This window comes from Syngnathoides biaculeatus, chromosome 23, assembly GCF_019802595.1.
Source record: "Syngnathoides biaculeatus isolate LvHL_M chromosome 23, ASM1980259v1, whole genome shotgun sequence".
NCBI lineage: Eukaryota > Metazoa > Chordata > Actinopteri > Syngnathiformes > Syngnathidae > Syngnathoides > Syngnathoides biaculeatus.
This window is the reverse complement of record NC_084662.1, coordinates 2121539-2141238: the sequence shown is the minus strand read 5'-3', so window position 1 is coordinate 2141238 and position 19700 is coordinate 2121539. Positions and strand designations below refer to the sequence as shown.

At 41.1% G+C, this 19700-nt stretch overlaps 1 protein-coding gene across 5 annotated transcripts in view; it reads left to right on the top strand.

Annotated features, from left to right (window-relative positions):
- Nucleotides 1-18042, top strand: part of rad51 (RAD51 recombinase) — a 70502-nt gene extending 52460 nt beyond the window's left edge. For 3 of the 5 annotated variants that reach the window (XM_061811470.1, XM_061811468.1, XM_061811469.1), the window contains exons 7-10: nucleotides 6622-6735; nucleotides 10744-10873; nucleotides 15339-15460; nucleotides 17458-18042. In XM_061811470.1, the coding sequence (XP_061667454.1) occupies nucleotides 6622-6735; nucleotides 10744-10873; nucleotides 15339-15460; nucleotides 17458-17581 (490 nt within the window). In that variant the 3' untranslated portion in view covers nucleotides 17582-18042. The remainder of the gene's footprint in view (nucleotides 1-6621; nucleotides 6736-10743; nucleotides 10874-15338; nucleotides 15461-17457) is intronic. The other 2 variants (XM_061811467.1, XM_061811471.1) reach the window with 2 other exon arrangements.
- The last annotated feature ends 1658 nt before the right edge of the window (nucleotides 18043-19700 follow it).

Here is a 19700-nt window from a genome sequence, read left to right as displayed (position 1 = left end):
TGAACAATCAAGAGCAATGGCGATTGTGGTAAGGAAGTGAAGAAAGGAGGCCAAGCAGGTTGGAACAGCTGGCAGAACATCTCTGGTGTGTTATGTGACAGAAGAGTTCTTGCTAGGATGAAGGGCAAAGTATATACAACAGTGGTGAGGCCAGCCATGATAGTTGGATGAGAGTCAGTGGCACTTAAGAGACAACAGGAGGCAAAGATGGTGGTGGCAGAAATTAAAATGCTGAGGTTCTCTCTGGTCGTGACCAAGTTAAATTGAATTAGAAATTCGCTCATCAGAGTGAGAGAGAGGGAACTAATGGTTTGGTCAAGTCAAAATCAGAGAAATGCGGATATTGGTAGAAGGGTAACAAGAATGGAAATGAGCTCATCAAATGGACAGGCAAAATTACATGTTTTGGAGACAAAGTTTGAGAGATCAGACACCGGTGTCCAGAGGCGAAAGAGTGAGTACATTGGTAAAAGAGTGTTAAGGATGGACCGAGAGGTAGACCAAAGACAAGGTTGATAGATGTGAGGGAAGACATGAGGTAATTTGGTGTTAGAGAGGAAGATGCAGGAGAGAGGCTTACATGGAAAAAAATTACTGGTCAGTAGAGGCCAGAGTGTTTGACATTAAGCGCTGCAAGATAATTAAACATTGGAAAGAGGCAACCTTAATATTAATATTTCACATTAAGATTCCACAATTTCTATCTTCCATAATGTAGCTACATCATTAAAACACAGTTTCCCAATAAGCATAAACCATTAACATTGCATGGATCCATGTGTGCATTAATGTGTTCATGCTTCCATAATTTAGCACAGCATTAATGTCAAGGGCACAGAACGACCCATGTTAAACCCCAGAATGCTCTTGGCATTAGCTTACACAATGACTTAACATGCACCACTGAACTATAGGGTTCCCTTGGTACTTCGCGCTTCACTTTGCGGCTTCAGTCTTTCGCGTTGTTTTCCACCCATCACAAAAAAAATCATAAAAAAAATACATTTGGAAAAATACAGCCATATTGCGGGAAGACTCATTGGTACAAGGCATGTGACTGGTTTCCGCTGTGACATCGACCAATGAGAGCATGTGTGGATTTATCTCGTGAGCTTATTGGCTGCGCATCATTGAAGCCTCACCAACAACTTCCCTTCCACCCTTTCCTTTGTCTTTCCTTTACCCCATTTTCTATGCTGTTGACTGTCTCACAATGCTGCCAAAGGACTGTGCTGATGTGAAGCTTCCTCTGAAGTGCCCGAGAGGAAGAGAAAGATGACTATCAGCGAAAAAGTAAAACTTTTGGATATGATCAAAGATGCCAGAAGTTACGCTTTTGTTGCGCGCTATTATGGTGGGAATGAATCCACGGTGTGCTACATAAAGAAGGATGTGGCAAACATCCGTAAAACCACTTCAATAACTTTTAATATGGAAGCAAAATGTGTGGTGACTCCGTGAAATAAGAGGATTGTTCAACTGGAAGCTTTGTTAGCGGATTGCAGGAAACAGCAGTGAGTTTGAACACCAACATGGTCAGGACAAAAGCTAAAGCCCTTCATGATCAAATCCTGCCCGGCGACGATGATGAAGTGGCTGAAGAAGGTGCTGACGAACCTCAAGCCAGCACTACTGCTGCAAAGAGTGATTCAGCACCTCAATTACGAGGCTGTACAGCAAGAAAAAGGTTGGTTTGAAAAATTTCAAACGTTATGCCCTCAGAAATTTGCCTCTGTATGGTGAGGCTTCCTCCACCGCCAAGGATCTTGCTTGTTGTCAGGTTTACCAATTAGACATTCATTAAACTGGACAAAAAGGAAGCAAAGACACCAGTTTAAGTCTCGCGAGGAGAGAGGAGAGGAACTGTCTCGTACAATTCACCACTGCACTCTGATTATCCTCTCCTCACCACCTCTATTGATTTAGTTTTTCGACTCCCCTTATTGACATGGATGTTACAAGAAAGATGGCAAGCGAAACAGTTGGAAACAAACTCTACATGTTTGTTCATGTACGTGTTCATGTGTGGAAGATTGCTGAGTATATGTGTGGTCATCATTTCTTTAACAAGCAGCAGTTGTAACAATTCTGATGATTAGATGTTTTTGTTCTTCCTATCTCCTGCTAGGCGGCTGCCATGTTATCTAGAGCAGAGCAAAGCATTTCATTGGAAGCAGATGTATGATAATTATAATCACAATTATTCTTCCATTTCTTACCACGTATTCTAGAGGAGAGCAAAGCATTCTTCATTGCAGGCAGGAACAGTAACTGAATTGGAGCAGAGCAAAACATTTCTTCACTGGAGGCAGGAACAGTTACTGAATTGGAGCAGAGCAAATCATTTCTTCTTTGCAGGCAGGAACAGTTACTGAATTGGAGCAGACCAAAGCATTTCTTCATTGCAGGTAGAAACAGTAACTGAATTGGAGCAGAGCAAAGCATTTCTTCGTTGCAGGCAGAAATAGGAACTGACTTGGAGCAGAGCACATATTTAGTTCTGCTGGTAAGCTTTGTTGCATTTTCTTTAACACATCATCTGAAAGTATGTCTTCATTTGTTGCGTGGTCACTTAATCCCATAAAGGTTTTGGCTGCTACTTCTTTTGCTGTTTTATCTGTAAATCCATTTCCTACTGATACTTAGTCTGTATTTGATGTGTGTACTGCACATTTACATGACTATTTGTTTTGGTAATTGAACTGCTATGAGCAAATTTTGTTAACTAATAATAGTAAGGAAAAACGTAGAGACACACTGCTGTGTAAAGATTAGAAATATGCTGGAAAAAATTATTCCAACACAAAACTATTGATATAAATGGATATCAACACAATTTCACTGGTCAGTTAAATAGTCAGAAAATAGCGACCTTGCAAGAGTATATAATAAAATAAGTAATAATAAGAAGTAATAAAGGGATATATAGAATATTGGAAGAAAATATCATGAGAGAGAGATGACAATGTTTAGAGAAAGGAAATTACATAATGTTTCACAGAAGAGATGATGACGAAAAAGGACTGGCATCAGGACAATAAAGGAAAGTTGAAAATTAAGAACAGAGAGGTGAGTGCATGCGCCTCTCTACCCCCAACTGCCCTTTTCACAATATGACATGACATCATAAAATAATGACTGAGACAGACTGGACTTGGAAAAAACTTTTTAAGGGGAGAGGGCCGACTGCACCTCAGGACATACAAAATAAGACTAACTTGCGTCCCTGACCCCGACACTTTAATTCCCATAGACCAGATGCAATAATATTCATCGTAATAGTTAATAAGTAATGCATTTCTTTTCAATCCCAGTGGGTAAAGAATGCCAAATTTGGTTTGCATTTACATTTGGAGTCAACTCCATGGTTTATTTAAATATGTAGGTTTTGTTGAACGGTTTTGTTGAACACTCACAGCTGTAAAAATTAGGTTGACTTGGATTCATTTGGCACATTTCAGAAAGGTAATTTCAGTCTAAAATCCGATTGGGGAGGTGAGCTAAATACTGGTTAACAAGCTGGGTGGAGATTTATAGTATCTCAAAATAGCTGACGGCCAGTGAAGAAATTTAAAGAAACTGAACCAATAGGGATACCTAGATGAAATACCTACCCTAAAGTGGTTAGGTCCCGAAATGGGATGCTGTGGAGTGGTTGTAACCATCGTAACATCCTTCCTGCTTTTGAGATATCTGTGGGGTGTCGTAATGTTGTCATGTCATGCACGAAAAACCTACAGCGATCCAAAACCTAAATAATCCAAAATTGGATTCTCATGTGTGCGATGATGATCCAAAATTTATTTTATAATAATCCCATGGTCAAGTCCGAGAGATAGGGTAACATGGAGCAGTGGTTAGTCAAATTAAGTGGTATATGAAGAATAATCTGAATGCACACGAGTTGGGACACTTTGGTGGCGGATCAAAAGAATGAAGGAGCAAATCCATGTTGGGGTTTTTTCCTCTGGGTCTACATCTCTGGTAATCCATGCTTCACTTTGATGTTTTGTGAAAAGTACAGAGGTAACAGCTAGCACCCTTTCTCCTAGAGCAACATTAGAACAGCTAAGGGTGATCCAAAAGCTGAAGGTTGATGAGTGGTTTCATGTAATAACAGTCATTTTGGGACAAAATAATAATAGTCTTCTTATGGTGGAACAAGCAGCAACAGCTATATCAAAAGATTGCGTCGTTTGCATGGGTCCCAGACCACTTTTACAGATTATACCAGCGCTATTACCAGATAATTGCACCTTGGAAGTAATGAGTAAAAGAGTACCTGATAATGAATGCAAAAATTGGGATTCTATATATCCATTGACTTTTTTTGAAAAATGAAAAACATTTTCTGATTCTCACCGGGTATTTCACTTGCATCCATTTGCTAAGAACTAGAAACGAATTGGGAAATTTATCAGCAATGATGTGTTAAATCATTTTGGTGATTGAGAATTCATTGAAGCCATTGTCACATAGTGACATCTGGTAGTGGTAAGTAGATAAAGGGCTTTTTAATAAATTGCCCAAGAATGTAACATTATTGTACTTTATTCATCCTTTTTTTGTTACTGAATCAACTTCTACTGTACAGGCAATTTTATTTGAACAATGGGATAGAAGAGAGCAGCTGAATGCCAAGGATAAAACGATCCAACATCTGCGCATTGGTGTTCCCGTGGTGTTCCGAGTGTAAATTGGCTGACCATGTCGCAACTGGATTTGAGTCTTTTGTGTGTTGTTGGTGTGCAACCAACAAGAACGTGGAGAGAATAAACTACATCCACCATAATGTCAAAATTGGGAAATTGGACTCAAAAGTTTTTTGAGGCTGTGCATGAACAACTTGGAGCCACTTAATGCCATTTCAAAACCAAATAGCCATGGACATCCGCCTGGCTAAAAAAGGTGGTGTCTGCGCTCTCTCTGTGGAGTGATCCATCTTCATCCTGAACCATATGGCTGCTGATGGTGGTCTGACCGAGGCTATAAAAGGCCTTAGGGTCCTTGACGGTAAGGTGAATGAGCACTCTGGTGTTGACACCGACATGTAGGACAAATGGATGAGTGTGTTCGGCAACTAAAAAGCACTCATCTCATCTATTTCAATTCCATTGCGGTTTCTATTTTGATTTTGTGTGGTTGCTGTATTCTCTGTTTGCGATCTTGCCGAAACTGAATTATTGCCACAGCAATCTCACCCATGGAGAACAAAATGGAGATGTGATTAGAACGGGTTGGATATTGTGAAAGAAACACATCCCACGTTCTCCTCGTGAGCCAGAAGTTCCTCTTATTATCCTTCCTTGATAATTTTACTTTAAACGTCCTAGGGTGTTTAAACCTGACAGGTTTGATGATGTAGTCAATCAGCTCCAGTGTGTGGGGGGAAAAAATGTGATACACTGAAGCCACAATAGGTGAAGTGCGAAGTCGAGAGGGATTAGTGTATGTATATCTTGATGGAGGAGAAAACGTAAAAAAAATCAACTTAAAAGAAAATCCCAAAGTGATACAAATAAACAAGCAATTAAACTCAGTTAAAGAATCCGTTGAGTAATTGTTTAAAATGTGTTGTGAGGTGAAACCTGATTACATGGGCCAGTGCACATTTGCATTTAGCAATGCAGTGCCTGTAATTGGAAAAGCTTGAAATCTTTATGTACGTATGCGGAAAAGCAAAATTTTAATCAAACAATTGGTTGGGTTTTATTAAAATGAGGGACAACGGAAACATTTTAAATTAATAAACAATCGAACACGGGTATATGCAATTTAGTGGCTTTGCTTGCAGGGCTCGTAGTTGCTAGTTTAGGAGGTTACACTAGGCTGCGGGGCGGAAGTCCTCACACACCGGCAGTGTAAATTGCCCAAAAAGTACATGCAAGTCAGCAGAGAAGGACTCAGCGGTGCTATCAAGACAAACTCAAGTGTTTTACCTCAAAAGTAACGACCCTGATTGAACACGGAGCCTTTGAAGTGTTTGTTTGAAGCTAATAGCCTTTTGGTGGCTAACTGCATTAAAGGAGACACTTGTCCCAAAAGCTGTATGAATTTATTCTCGATTTCCACCATAGAGGCTCAATGTAATTGTAACTGAGTCACCCATTTGTTTATGTTTCTCTTTGTGTTGTCTCCTCTCCCATCTAAATTTTGGCCCTTAGCAAGTTCACCTTAATGAATGTTGTAGTTATCTATCTTACTTTGATTCAGCTTGGTGTCCAAAGAAGCAATCGCGGTCAGCATTTGTTGATTCCCACACAGGAGCTCTTCACTAGCATTGCGAGCACCTGGGCTTGCATCGTCATACTCTCCAAGACTTCACCAATAGCCCATTGCTTCAGGCACTATTAGCTTTACGTTTGCCTTTTTCTGTGGCAATTTTTTTTCACGTTTCTCAGCAGTCGCTGGCAGGAAAACTATTTTTGGTTGTTGGCATATCTTACTTGGTGATTATCATTTCATTACCTGAGCTGGAGTAGCCATCAACATGCACGTCATTCTCTCATTTCCCACCCGAAAGTCTTCATTTATAATAATTAATTCCGATATTGTAGCATTGATAAACCGTCAAATCAAAAAGAGGTATTGGCCAAGTATTAATCTGTATCCTGTTACTAGGTATGGGCTGGTGGGAAGTGATGTTCTGGACAACGTGGCCTGTGCTCGAGCTTTCAACACGGATCATCAGACACAGCTGCTTTATCAGGCATCCGCAATGATGGCTGAGTCCAGGTTAGTTGGGATAAAACAAGAAAAATAAAAGCATCACATTTTTATTGAAGTACAGAGTCATAAAACAAAGCAAACGCGTTGTATCCGCGTGTAGAGCACAGAATGACCCAGGTGCACTGTTGTGACGTAATTTCCGTCGTGCCACTGTTACATCACTTCCCTTTCGTGTTGTGGCATCCCCTCCTCTGACAAGGAACTTTTGCTCACGAGGAGAAAACGCGATGTGTCTTTCTCACCATCTCCTCCCCGTTCTGGCTACATCTCCACTCATCTTTTTTTTTTTTTTATTTCTTCGAGTGGTCCGAAACGTAACGTGACAAACAGAGCAACCTTGAGATGATAAACAAGGCAACTGTAAGCAAACAAATCAAATGCATGTAAGCATTTGAAGCATAGCAAAAGAGCATTAAAACCCAAATAAGAGTGCATATATGAGATAACTTTATATACACTTAATCCATTTAATCCAACACCCTGAACAAGGATAAAACCCCGTCAACACAATCTAAACACAACAGCTCATACCATATTATTGCACACTTGAGGGTGAAATTTTTCAAACCAACCTTTGCTTGCCAAAAACCCTCATCCTTGAGGGGGTGAATCCCTCATTGCAGCTTGAGGTTCATCATAACACATTTTGCTTCCTTATTAAAAGTTATTGAAGCGGTTTTACGGATGTTCCCTACATCATTCTTTACGTGGCACACCGCTGATATGATCATCGTTTTACTTTTTCGCCGATCGTCATCATCATCATCTCCCTCTTCCTCAGTCACTGGGCTGTTTTTCTGCAATACGCTTTCCACAGCTCCCATTTCGAATAATCCTCTCATTTCTCATCTTCCTCTTCCTCTTAGGTGCTTTGGGGAAAAGCTTTAAAATCAGCACAGCACTTTGGTGGCATTGTGAACTAGAGAGGTTATCCACACAGTCTTAACAGTGTAGAAAATGGTGGCTCGGGAGGGGGGAGGGGGAGAGAGTTGCTGGGTGGGGCTTTAGTGATGTGCAGCCAATTGGCTCCAAAAAGGCGATCTGGCGTTTTAAAAAGATTTATTTGCTTCATTGGTCCACATGACAGGCCGGGGATGTGCACTGTATGCCGAGCTGGAATTTTTTTCGGGGGTGAAGTAAAAATGTGATGCGGTGAAGCACGAAGTAGAGTGGGATTACTGTATTGGTGGAACGGTAACGAAAATGGAACTAACACCCAAGAAAGCTAGAGGAAACCCAAAGAAAAGTTTAACTGTAAAGAGGGAACACACGAGGGCAGTTGGTGTTGGAGAGGATTTTCTTTGCTGCTGGTAGCATCACTGTCTTTCTTTGGGGCCATGGCAAAAAAAATCCTAGAAAAATAACAAAAAACTTGAGAAGCACACATAAGCACGTGCTCACACTATGAGGACGCACTGGTGTGCCATGAGCACACTGGCTTGAGTATAAGTAACTGCTCGACAAGTGGACAATGGCTCGTCTTGGCACTGCCCCCTGTGCGTTTGGCATAGCTCGGCTCGAGTTAGCTACCCGGTCAACATGGGTTTAGCTTTGCCCGAGTGTTCGGACACGGAGAATTGGGTCGAAAACCGATACATTTTTTACGGAGATTTTTAGGTCAAAAACAGATTTATACAATCACTGAGACGTTCAAATTCCAAAGTTCCACTGTAATTAATTGAGTTTTTATTTCATTTGTCATTTTGGGAACCCTGCATTACAGTATACAGTTCATGTAAGGCAGTGCTTCTCAATTATTTTCTTTCACGGCGCCCCTAGCAAGAACAAAACGATTTGCGACTACCCCCCCCCCACACACACACACACTCTCTGTCCCGACTAAATATTGTCTATAAAATTGTTATAGAGGCCCCATACCTCAGTGGTTAGAGCATTGGTTTGGTAAACCAGGAATCGTGAGTTCATATCTCACAGGGGCCTCAACTCCCCAAGAGGGGTTGCGTCAGGAAGGGCTTCCGGCATTAAAACTGTGTCAAATAAATATGAGCCTTCATCTGAGATGTCACGGTGTGGTGACCCCTAACGGGACAAGCTGAAAGAAACTTACTTACTTACTTACTGTCTATAAAATTGTTATATGTAGAGCTCTGTATTACATTGTATCCTTAATAACATTAACATTGAAGGTCAACTGACATGTAAAGCATAGTTTTTAATATGTTATTAATAATAAAAAAAAAAAAGTCAGCTGGAATGGACCCATCTGTTTTTTCACCACACGTCATCTCCCGTCATGAAAATCATGTCGAGGCATTTGTGTTGAAGAACCAGGAACTGACGTTTTTTGCAGTCACGGGTCAAGCATTTATATTGGTTTATACCTATTTTACTGGCAAAAAATTACTCAAAATGGGGAGGTAGTTTGGCAGAGTGGGGGAGGAGAAAGGAGCCTTTACCCCCACCCCCTACTGGCCAACGGTGTCTGGGCACCCCTGAAGTAATTACTTTGCCCGGCATTGGTCCTCTTGAGTACGCTACACACTGTCGGGGAGTCTGTTGTTTGTTAGAAGTGATCCGCATATAATCTAAATATGGCTCGAAATGATAGGGTAATATTCCCCGATCACGTCACTTTATTGTGAGATGTTGTCTTTTTCGAAAAGAGCTTCCGTGTCAGAAGGGGTGCCGGAAAAATCCCTCTTGTACCTCTCCCATAGCAGGTGCCTCTATGTGTTTTCTATGTCAACTGTCCCAGGGTGACATCTGCAAATGACGTTGCAGCCAATATGGCCGCCACTGGGATGTCCAGTTAGACTTCCGCAACTTTGCGCATTCATGACATGCTCTGCTCATTTTTTTTCATTCAGTCATTGAAGTGTAGTTTTCATAACAATATCTATTTTAAAATGTATGTATGGCTGTCAGTTGACATTTAAAGGAAACAAAAATTAAATTACAAATATAGTTCCAGGTGGCACGGTGGATCAGCTAGTAAAGCGTTGGCCTCACAGTTCTGAGTTCCCGGGTTCAATCCTGGACAAGCCTGTGTGGAGTTTGCATGTTCTCCTCGTGCCTGCGTGGATTTCCTCCGGGCACTCCGGTTTCCTCCGACATCCCAAAAACATGCAACATTAATTGGACACTCTAAATTGTCCCTCGGTGTGATTGTGAGTGCGGCTGTTTGCCTCTGTGCTCTATGATTGGCTGGCAACCAGTTCAGGGTCTACCCCGCCTCCTGCCCGTTGACAGCTGGGATAGGCTCCAGCATTCCCAGCCACCTTCGTGAGGATAAGCGGCAAAGAAAATGGATGAATGCATGGATATAGTTCCACTTTATATAATATATACACAATATATAAAACACTTTAACTTACAAAACAAAAAGGAACAAATCTGCTGTGGTGTGGGGTTTTTTTGCACTGAGCAATTGGGTACACTGCCTTATATGATGCTAACAGTGCTCACTGGTTTACTGAAGTCGCATTCACAAAGCGGGATGATTTTTGGCAATATTCGGCACATTATTGATGAAAATAATCCAGTGGTTTATCAGCATGACTGGGGTATAATGTCGTTTAAGTGGCATATTAATTTATTTGGCTTCATGATGTCAACATTTTTTTTTCTTTCATTGTCCCCCATTCTAGTCATAGTGAAGCCAAGCGCAACATATACTTTGTCATATTTCCTTGTCTTAGCTTTCGGGTGACTTTCTGTTATCTCATTGTCTTTGTCTCTACGCTTTTCTTTTCATCTCTGTTAAAAAAAAAAAAACATTTCCTGTTGTTTCTTATGGGTTTGTTTACTGTACTTCAGATCGCATGCTCGGTGCAATAAAAAAAACAAAAAAAAAACTGAACTAGCACTCCTTGCGCACACTGACAATCAAAGCGCCACTGCCAACTACTATAGTGAGTGTCCAATTACGTTCCTCAGAGTCACACGCACCCCCCCTCGCCCTGAGGGAGGCGCGCCTCACTATTTGAAAAGCACTGATGTAAGGTAAGCCTTTGCATTTACTAAGCTTTGTGGGTCTGCGTATGTGTTTGACAGATATGCTCTGCTGATTGTGGACAGTGCCACAGCGTTGTATAGAACGGACTACTCTGGCAGAGGTGAACTGTCAGCCAGACAAGGACACTTAGGACGCTTCCTTCGTATGCTGCTCAGGCTCGCTGATGAGGTATGCGACTGGGTGATGATAGCCTCTAAATCTTCTAAATGTGGACTATCATTCAAAAACAGAAAATGTCCACTTAGATTACACCGAGACTCCATTTACATAAAAATAATCTTTTACAGACCTGGCCAATTTTTCAACAAGATGATATTTGTATAGTCTTTAAAGGAAGACTTTGTTGAAATTAATAGGAATGGGAGAACACATTAAAAGTCAGTAGATGAGGGTTCAGTGTTTCTTTTAATGCCAGAGATATCCACAGATGTCACCAAGAAACATCTCTAAATTGTAAAAGTATTATCGAAATTCCTCTCTCGTTCAGTTAATCCAATGAGCCGGGCTGGAAAACTGACAGCCAATCAGCATTTGCCACGCCTGCAGTGCTTCCTGTTCTGAGCCCCCATTGCTCATGGATATGTTTCACTGAACGGAGAACGTCAACTATCTGGCATTTTGTGGACGAATTTTGTGAAAAAATAATTACAAACAAAACAAAAGTAGCATGACGTACAATGTTGAAGCCTGGGCGCTTAAGCCAGAATACAAACATCCAACACTTGACGTGTTATAGAAGTGGCGTGACACTAACAACAAACAATAACAGTCCTATTATATGGACCGCGGAGCTTTTCTAAGGAGTTGGTTTCGATATAGAAATTATACAGCAAGCGTCGCCATACCCCCCCCGACCCCCCAAATTATACTTTTCAAGTAGTCATCCTCTTACGAACGACTGGCTTGGGGGGGGGGGGGGGGGGGTCGGTGGGCATGCACGCACAGATCGCTGTAAAGAGTAACCAGGGAGTGTTGTGTGCTCAGAGCCAACAAAGCGAGTATAACAATGAGTCAATGCTCCGTGCTATTACTACTCCCGCCATTGAGCAAACAAAATAACAATGTTCAAGCGTTTCAGCCAGAATACACACGTGGAAGTCGTTGTCTTGGGAGGGGCGTGGTGCTGACGATGAACAATAAAAGTCCCATTATATGGACAGGGGAGATTTTATGCTTTTGTGAGGAGTTGGTTTTAATGTAGATTATACAGCAGGTGTGGCCAGATCCCCCCCCCCCAAATTGTACTTTTGAAGCAGTCAGCCTCTTGCAAACGACCGGCGGCGGGGGGTGTTTGCATTCGCGCATTGGTGTAAATACTAACCGGGAAGTGTTGTGTGCTTACACGTATATATCCATCCATCCATTTTCTTAGCTGCATGATAGTCGCAGGAATGCTGGAGCCTATCCCAGCTGTCAATGGGCAGGAGACACATTTACACACATGCAAACTCCACACACGGAAGTCCAGAATTGAACATCTGCACCACCGTGCTGCCTCATAAAATATGTTGTTGTTTATACAGTATTAGCACAAGAGGCTATAACTCAGCAGCTCATAACCAGGAATGATTAGATGTGTGCAAATTTCCCCTGCTGGTGAACGAGCCTCAACTCTGACAGACAGAGCTTTATCCTGACAGGTTAACTCCATGGAAGGTTAAAGAAGGAGAAATTTGGGTGCGTTTTCTCAGTTTTGTTGCACAACATGTCGCCATCTTGGCTTAGCTAGAACGAATGGTCTGTAATGCTAAGCACCGGCGACGTCAGGGGCGGAGTCATGGCTGTTTCTTCCCCGTTTGGCAGTGAAATCCAGATTTTGCTTGGATTTCAAAAATATTCTTTATTTTCAATATATATATCTTGTACAATTCAAACATAAATGTAAATATATGGAATAATAATTTTAATTCACATTGGAGCATTTATTGTACATGTGAATTTCGGGGAGAGTCTGCCTTTAAAGGTTTTTTTTTGTTTTTTGTTTTTTTAAATCCCTTTGCGTCATACAGGTGTGTTCAAAGGCAGATCAAAAAGCCCACCTGCAATTCTTGGTCATTTGTATGCACAAGGTTGCAGTCTCTTCTGTGAGCTAAATATATACCACTATGTCTGGTTTACTGACCAAATTTTATTTGTGATCACAATGCAAACTTTTTTTCCCAAGAGAGAGGGAGAGAGAGTGTGTGTGTGTGCGTGTGTGTGTGTGTGTGTGCCTGTACGTTTATTTTGATGCGAAGAGTGACAAAACCTTTTTTTTTTCTTCATACGTGACATCCAGTCCGTTAAACCCGCTCACACCTTGGACTCCAGATTAAGTTGAGAGGTTTCACTTTTCGTTGTAAATATTATTTAAGGTAACCATTGTTACTCCTTACTTTGCTCATTATTAAAATTTTCATTATTTTGTTTTGAGTGACAGAGTTGTGCCTGTAGCGTTAATGATTTCGATGTGTACCTTATTTTCCGGACTAGAAGTCGCACTAAGTATAAGTCGCATTTTTGAGGGAATATTTATTTGATTAAACCCAATACTAAAAACAGACAATCTTGAAATGCAATTTAAAATAAAAATAGAATAGAGAACTGGTTGAATAGGTGTATGGTATTGACGTTGGATGACGCATAAAGAGCAAATGAAGAACATGGCTGATATGTTACCGTAACATAACAGTTATTCAGATAACTCTAACATAAAGACTGTTAACAACCTTACCAAAGCATCAGTGTCACTCCAAATCAACAAATCCAATAAAATCTTCATCCTCGATGTCACTTCTAAACAACTCTGCGAATTCCAGAGGTAGACAACGCACCACTTCTTCTATGTCGCTTTCGTCAGACTTACAGTATAGTCAGTTGCAGTTACAACCATCCTATTCTAGCCTTTCTGAATCCTGACAGCATGCTTGTGGTTGTCACTAAAGCCCATAATTGAAGCCATCCAATGACAAGTTGCATAGCGCTTTTTTTTTTTTTTTTTTGTATTTTCATTGTGTCCGACATAGGAACGGAACCCTTCACATGCTTTAAAATACGAGTTTAGTCTTTAATAGAGCTCGTGCATGTACGTCATAAAATCACGTGACTTTTGTTTACTTCGCCATTATGCCGGTCTAACAAAGCATAGTTCAATGCTACGTTGGTTGGAGATGACACGAAAATATGTCTTATAGCACGACCCCCAGGGTCTTGTCCGATACAGTTAGACATTTAGAAGGTGAAAATAAACGAAGGTATGTGCAAAAATTAGATAAACTCGGCATAGAGGACCCGAATCTAATGCTGAAGTTGATGTTTTCGCCGATAAGAAATTAGACTGTCAATTCGCTTCCACTTGTCTTGGACAACTGGATATACACATGTATCTGGTGAGTAAGTTGAGATTTACAGGGAAAGGTTTGAAACTGTATAAAAGTCTGGACGCATACAAATACTTAGTTGCTGGCTGTGTTCTCAATCAGGAATAAATTCTACATAGTGACAGGTTGACAGCTTGTGAACGTGGAAGCGTTTGGCCACACGTTAACCTTTGCCAGAATCCATCGATCTTTTCAGCTAGTATTCAATGCAAATACCAATATTTAAATAAATGACCCCTGGTTTTACACAAACTCGCATTCATTAACTTTGATTGAGGAAAAAAAAAAGAGGACAGAATCGTCTCCACGGAACGTACACTGAAGCGATTGCAGCCACACTTAACCTCCGTAAACCTCTGCGACAGTTTTTTTTTAATACACATTGTTCTCAAATGAACCAATTTGGGATTGTAATTACTTTTTGGTGATTTGGGATTGAGAAGAATAATTCCTACCTGAAATGAAGCGATTGCCACACAGGCATATATGTATTTTGGTTGGGCACCATCCATCATGTTTAATTGCCGAAATCCATTGATATTTTTTGGTCTTCTCATCTGGTAATCCATAGAATGATCTCTTTGAATATCTGTCTCATCTGTTGTGACAACCAACAGCACAACAAGTCTCGGGTATTATAAATATATATAATATTCTCCTCCGGTTCAATGTCTCCAACAATGTCGAGCAGCTGTGTTTGACCGGCAATATGGCGCCATGAAAATGGTGACATCACGTGCACAAGCTCTATAATTGTCACCAGGGTCGACCAACGGAAGTCTTGGATGTGTTGGTGTCTCTCCTTTCTCTAATCTTTTTATGATCTTGAGCTTCATTTCCATGTTAATTGATTTTTTTTTTTTTTTTTTTTTGGGGGGGGGCTGCTGAAGCATTGCTAAAAGACAGCTTTCTTCTTTGAGGCGATAATGTCTAATAAGGAGGGTGAAAAATGCGAAGATACTCCCAGCGCACAAACAGGGACAAGCATTAGCCAGACAAAATGGCGGACAGGGGACCGGAGTTGTAACGCTTAGGTCGAGACCATCTTAACTCGAGGACTCTCTGTATACTACTTGTTTTTTTTAATACAAAACAGGGGATGAATAAAAAACATTGGGAAAAAAACTAAAAATACTGTAGATGAATCCACAGGTGCTGAAACGCGAATAAACTGTGGTCCACTGTATGATCAAAAAAATGAATGTGAGATGTCTGTTGCACAAATTTTGTAATCCCTTTCTTTTCTTCCTTTTCTTAAATTCTCCACACAACAGTTTGGCATTGGAGTGGTAATAACAAACCAAGTGGTTGCACAGGTAGATGGGGCTGCCATGTTCTCTGCTGATCCAAAGAAGCCAATTGGTGGGAACATTCTGGCACATGCATCAACCACACGGTAAGTAATAAAGCTTGATTTAATTTTAAGTCACTTTTGCAGGCACTCCAGTTCAGGTACCATTGTTCAGTTATAGAGTTATACCATAAACTATTTTCCTTTCAAATTTTTTTAAACCCATCAGGATTTCCCTTACAAATGAATTACATACAGGTTTGATTTTGAAAATAATGCACCTGACCTACACATACATGTGGCGACAACTCTGACTCTTTTGTCACAGTGATGTCGAGTTTTTTTTGTTTTGTTGATGCCAGACTTGCAAAACCAAGACATATACAACATGCATTTTTTTTCCTCTTGCTGATGTCTTCATTTCTGCCACCTCCAGCTTTGCTTCCTGTTGTCTCTTCAGTGCCACCGTCTCTAATCCGTACATCATGGCTGGTCTCATCACCGTTTTATAAACTTTGCCCTTCATCCTAGCAGATACTTTTCTGTCACATAACAGACCTGTCACCTATTCCCAGCTATTCAACCTGCTTTGAACTTTTAACCAAAAGTATATGAAGTTCTTCACCCTTACTTTCTTTTCTCTCTGGAGCCTCGCTCTGGTCGTTCCACCACTCTAATTCAACCTGCTCCTTGCTTTTTACTGCATATCACATGTGGCATCTCTGAAAATCGTGGTGCAAAGCGGTGCCAGTCCGACATCATCTCTCAGCCTACCCATTAGGGTTGCAAACAGCAAGGGGCTCAGAGCTTATCCTTGATGCAATCCACCTCCACCTTGTATTCTTATGTCACACGTACGGCACATCTCACCACTGTTCTGCTCCTATCATACATGTTCTGTACAATTCAAACATAGTTCTCTGCCACTCCCATCCTCTGCATTCAGTATCACAGTTCCTCTCATGGTAGTCTTGGTACCTCTACTGGATCTTTCAAATGGTTTCTAGCAAACTTTAGATGGGTGGAGATGTCCTGACGAAAGCAGAGGGACACCTGTGGCACCAGGATTTGAGTCCCTGGCTCCATACTCTTTGACTGATTTAAACTTTGTTACATTGCTCCCAGCTGTGTGAATGTATGGCTGCAGGATTTCTGCTTACCATCCTTGTGATCATTTTGATCCCATGGGGTAAGCTTGCGTGAAGCCAGACCAAGCTGCTGACTTAATCCACTCTTCCCACCCTGGTGCAGATCTACAATTTTGCTTCTGTTTTCCTTTGACAGCTCTTTGGTCTTGGCCATAGTTGGGGTTTGGAGTGTGATTGTTTTAAGTTTGTGAATAGGTGTAATTTATACTGATGAGTTCATATAGGTGCTATTAATCAGGTAATAAGTGGAGGACAGAGGACTAAGTAAATTACATGTCTGAAAGATCCAGAAATCTTTCTTTCTTTGTGGGTGGCCAAATTCTCATTTTACACCATAATTTTGTAATAAATTCTTTAAGAATCTGTGATTTTCTGGATTTTTTTTCCCTCAATTTGTCTCTTACAAGTGAGGTATAACTGTGATGAAAATTACAGGCCACTCATTTTTTTAACAGGGAGAACTAGCTCAATTGGACAGTGAAAAATCACCAGCAGATGGATTTGCTGACGTCTTCCCTCTGTTACAGGAAGGAGTTGAGTAATGTCGCCAACCGACAGCTGACGTGAGGATTTGGTATTAGCTGGCAAAGTCCACTGTGCGTAGAACATGCTTTTATTGTACATGAGGACGGATTGGCATAGTTTTCATGGTGATAGGTTCTACTCATCTCATTGTGAAGTAAGGAATTGAATGAAAATTGTCTTTTCAACCCTGTCATGAAATGCTCAGTGAGGAGACAAATCTTTTTGCAGGCTAAAGAAAAGTGTAAATTTCTGGAACATGCAAACAAGGTTTTGCCTCTGGCAAGTCTCAGATGAGAACATTTAACAAGGTGAAATGTGGCTATTGATGACATGACTGACAAGTTTTTTTTTTAAAGTTAAATTTAAATCCTTGCACACACACTCTTATGTAATGCATTTGATTGTCCACAAACTCTGTTTTCTTTGCAGGCTGTATCTGAGAAAAGGCAGAGGAGAGACAAGAATCTGTAAAATCTATGACTCGCCTTGCCTGCCAGAGGCGGAAGCCATGTTTGCCATTAATGCTGATGGAGTGGGAGATGCTAAAGAATGAGAAGAAGCCCATGTTTTAGTGTCAAAGTGTCGAACCAGCCCAATAAAATCTTAAAACCTCTGGGAAATGGACTACTCTTACTGTCAGGAAATCTACAGGACTGTTCAGGTGAGAGTTAAGGTTCAACGTGTAGAGAAGAGTTGCCATCAAGGCTAACAGCCAATAGAGCATCTGAAAATTAAGAAAATGTCAACATGTGACAAAATTAGTCAGATACAACTAATGAATCATATTCTTTATTCTGTATGTATTCGACATTTAAGTTGTTATATGAAACAATTGAAATATAAGCATTACTGTCAGTGTTTCAGAAGTATCTTGGGTGTTATGTTTTTGTTGTGATATCAGTGTCAAACTCTACTTTTGATTATTAAATACAGGTAAACATTTTTGTTACCAAGGACCTTGAAAGTAATATGTTTTTCTTGTGAGGAGAATTTCATGAACGCTATAAAAAGGCTACAAAATTCCTTCTCTCCATTTGGTCACTGTGTTATTGGAACCGTATGTGATTTCTTAAAAGTGAGACTTGCCTTTTCGTTTCGGCTTGTCTCGTTTGGAGTCGCTACAGCGCGTCATCTTTTTCACTCTAAGCCTATCTCCTGCATCTTCCTCTCTAACACCAACTGCCCTCATGCCTTCCCTCACAGCGTCCATCAACCCTCTCTTTGGTCTTCCTCTCTGCTCTTTTTCCTGGCAGCTCCATCCTCAGCACCCTGAACATAATGTGGGGCAGTGTGAACTGTGCACTCTTAACTGTTTTAAATGGAAAAATTAACATCTGTGACTCTTTTAAGGAATAGTTCCTATTAATTGAGTGCATCTTGTTCTTTTTTCTTGTTAGTTTGTTTGTTCTCTGTTCTGAATCACGTACCAGGGCTACACTGACTCCCGGAGACAAATTCCTTGTGTGTTTTCACATACTTGGCCATTAAAGATGCAGTCCCACGTCCAGGAAGATGCGCAGAGCTGATTCCTGATGCAGTGCCACCTCTGCCTTAAATTCTTCTGTCACACCTACAGTACACCTCACCACTGTTCTGCATTTGTAACAATTGTAACATGTGTCTCAGCCACAACAGCCTAACGCATGCAGTACCACAGTTCCTCTGTTGGTACTCTGTCATAGGCTTTCTCTAGATCCACAAAGACACAATGTACCTTCCTCTGACCGCCGTACTTTTCCACTCAAGGCAAATGCATCTCTGGTACGCTTCCGAGGCATGAAACCATAATGTTGCTCGCAGATACTTCTGTCCTAAGTCTAGCCTCCACTACCCTATCCCATAACTTCATTGTGTGGCTAATCAACTTTATTCCTCGATAATTCCTACACCACTGCACATTGCCTTTGTTCTTAAAAATGGAAATCAGCACTCTTTTCCACCATTCTTCAGGCATCTTCTTTCCACATGTATGTCATCAGGACCAACTGCTTTTCCATTTTTCATCCCCTTGAGTGCCTTTCTAATTTCCCTCTTAGTAATCATTGCCACTACATGGTCCATCACACTTACCTCTTCTACTCTTCCTTCTCTAATTTTCTTCATTCATCAACTTCTCAAAGTATTCTTTCCATCTATTTAGAACACTACTGGCACCAGTCAACATGTTTCCATCTCTATCCTGAAACACCTCTACATGCTGCTTATCCTTCCCATCTCTATCCCTCTGTATGGCCAACCTGTAGAGATCCTTTTCTCCAGCTTTCGTGTCCAACCTGGTATACACGTCATATGCCTCTTGTTGAGTCTTCCCCACCTCTACCTGAGCCCTACATCGGATCTCAATGTCTTTCTTTCGGCTCTCCTCAGTCCTTTCAGTGTCCCACGTTTTCTCAGCTAACCTCTTTCCTTTTACGACTTCCTATATTTTGGGGTTCCACCACCAAGTCTCCTTCCCTCTTTTCTGACAAGAAGACAAGTAATCTCCTTCCTGTCTCTCTGATCACCTTGGCTGTAGTAATTCAATCTTCCAGGAGCTCCTCCTGTCCATTAAGAGCCTGTCTCCATCTTTCTGAAAACGCAGCACAATATTCCTCTTTTCTCAGCTCCCACCACATGGTTCTCTGCTCTGCCTTTGTCTTCTTAATCTTCCTCCCCACCACCAGAGTCATCTT